Here is a 2,770-nt window from a genome sequence, read left to right on the forward strand (position 1 = left end):
TCTCCCTTCCTTCCGCCGCGCCCTCAAGACATGGCTATTCCAACAAGCGGGACTGGCCTAGGGCAATTTTTAAGAGGGGTTTTTAGAGGGGTTTTTAATCATATTTTAATCAGACAATTTAAATATTTCATTTTAATTAATTTTAATTTTGTAATTGTATTGGTGTTTTTAATCGATTGTCAGCCGCCCTGAGTCCGCAGGGAGAAGGGCGGGATATAAATTCGAATAATAATAATAATAATAAATAATAAATGGAGAATTACCTTCTGTGGGAGATGGCTTGAAACTACCTTTGGTAGGTATTTCACAGGGATGAAAAATCACTTGTTGTAAGACAGCAGGGCATATTGTAGAGAAGGTGGATTCCATTATCCTGGTATTGTTTGATATTCCATACAGAGAAAAAATATCTTCAGAAGATATGCACTAAAAGAGAATGAAAAAGCTATGTTAGTTTAACAAAGAAAATGAACACCCTTACAGCAGAGAGATGCAAAAACATTTTTGATTTGATTGTCATCAACTACATAAAAAATTATCTTTAGAAAGGCATCTGAGGAGAAAATTCTCATTATACTTCTCAGCGTCCTTCTGAAAGGATCTAGGAACCTTGGCAAGCTCAATTTTATTTTAATTATAGCTTTTAAAGTGAATCTTAAATATTTGCAAGGAAGCTTTCTTTGAACTCGATCCACTTTACCATTCCCTTTTTTTTCATGCTGCAAATAAGGAAAATCAAGACACCAGAGTACACGACATGATGGGCACAGTCTTTAGATTCTCAAGGCAGATATCTCAGCGATACATTATTCCATTTATTATTATTTTGTTCATTAATTTATTCCGCTCAATCTAGAATGACTCATTTTACCCACTTGCTCCTATGCAGAAAACTATGGCAGTTTGAAAACTGCACTTCATCATGATCACATGACAACCCCATGAAGTTATGGGAACTCATGTTGCATGCTAAGGCTGCTGCAGTTTAGATTCCAAACAAGGAATGGATAATAAAAACTAGATTGAACATAATTAGCAAAGCTGTATTGATCAATTCCATATATTTACACAGGGAAGTCCCTTTCCTGATCTGCCATGGTGGAACAAAGTAGCAGAAGTGAGCCATTACAAGTCCATTTGCAGTGGATTGCTTTTGCTGGCCAAGTTGTATAGCCTTCAATCCCTCCCTCTTCCCCTAGTGAGGTTTCTTAGACAGGTTTTTGGGGGAAATAAGTCAGGAAATGGCTGCATAGTTTCAGCAAAACAAGATTATATATTAGTAAGAAATACTATTACTGGTAAGTGTAAGTCAAAAGGAGCAAATCATTATCCAATTGGGATCAGATCAAAAAGCTCTTTATTATTTGTTTTTGTTAGTTGCAAAGTCGTGTCGGACCCATCGCAACCCCATGGACAACGTTCCTCCAGGCCTTCCTGTCCTCTATCATCTTCTGGAGTCCATTTAAGTTCACGCCTACTACTTCAGTGACCATCCAGCCACCTCATTCTCTGTCGTCCCCTTCTTCTATTGCCCTCAATCTTTCCCAGCATTAGGCTCTTCTCCAGTGAGTCCTTCCTTCACATTAGGTGGCCAAAGTACTTGAGTTTCAACTTCAGGATCTGGCCTTCTAAAGAGCAGTCAGGGTTGATCTCCTCTAGGACTGACCGGTTAGCAAAGAAAGGGTCCATGGTTTTAGGGAAAATATGAGGAAGACAACTACCTTGAGTAAACAAGGTTTTGTGGGCTGAATGAAAGTGCAGTTCATTCACAGTTCGGGCCATGTCTCTCTTTTCTTTTATTTCTGTATTTAGGAGATACTTTTGGACAATTGACAAGCAGATCAGCACAGAAACCTATTTTGAAATGAACAACTTTCACTGGATCAGCCTTTCCAAAAGCACATGAATAAGAAAGAGATATAATCAAGTGACATATAGAGGTACATATAGAGTGTTTGCTTGAACTGGAAGCAAAACTCTGTAATTGAAATCCTGTGTATTTATGCTCCTAATATTTTATAAACATGTTATAATGTTGTATTTCTGGAGACAAGATTTCATTAAAATGTGCATGAGTTACAGTATGTTATGCTTCATGCTTGTTTATACAGTTTCACCCAAATTGTATTAACGCTATGAATGCTTTTGTTCTGAAGCTTTATGAAACAATACTCTTCCCTGCAAAACTTGAATTGCTACATATTTATATTATGAAATCCTCTAATCATTCAATTATAATTTTAAAGCATTCCAGTAATAGTTATTTAATCTCAGGAACAGTTAATCTCAGAAACAGAATATGTGGCAATATTGACTTGTTTGATTAGAGAAAAGACAGTATCTACATTTATTGGTGACTAGAAACCTCTTATGAAATTTTTGGAGAGAAAAACATCAACTTATATTTTATGGTTTGATTATTAGGAAGGGTAGATTATAGAAAGAGAATCATAAAGTTACTTTAGCGAGAGAGAGGTTAAACTATCATTATACATATAACTGGTGTAAACAAGATTGGATGCCATTTCTAACAACAACAACAACAACAACAACAACAACAACAACAACAACAATAATAATAATAATAATAATAATAATAATAATAATAATAATAATAATAATAATAAAGTTGGAAAGGACCTTGGAGGTCATCTAGTCCAACCCCCTGCTCAGGCAGGAAACCCTATACCATTTCGGACAAATGGCTGTCCAGTTTCTTCTTAAAAACTTCCAGTGTTGGCGCATTCACCGCTTCTGGAGGCAGGTTGTT

General features: G+C 36.1%; 1 protein-coding gene across 1 annotated transcript in view; it reads right to left on the reverse strand.

The window, feature by feature from the left end:
* Positions 1-2,770, reverse strand: part of SLC39A8 (solute carrier family 39 member 8) — a 25,062-nt gene that overhangs the window by 15,882 nt on the left and 6,410 nt on the right. Inside the window, exon 2 of the mRNA XM_015828359.1 lies at positions 264-426. Within this exon, the coding sequence (XP_015683845.1) occupies positions 264-426 (163 nt within the window). The remainder of the gene's footprint in view (positions 1-263; positions 427-2,770) is intronic.

Source organism: Protobothrops mucrosquamatus, unplaced genomic scaffold (genome assembly GCF_001527695.2).
Source record: "Protobothrops mucrosquamatus isolate PMUCROS unplaced genomic scaffold, P.Mucros_1.0 scaffold_224, whole genome shotgun sequence".
Taxonomy (NCBI): domain Eukaryota; kingdom Metazoa; phylum Chordata; class Lepidosauria; order Squamata; family Viperidae; genus Protobothrops; species Protobothrops mucrosquamatus.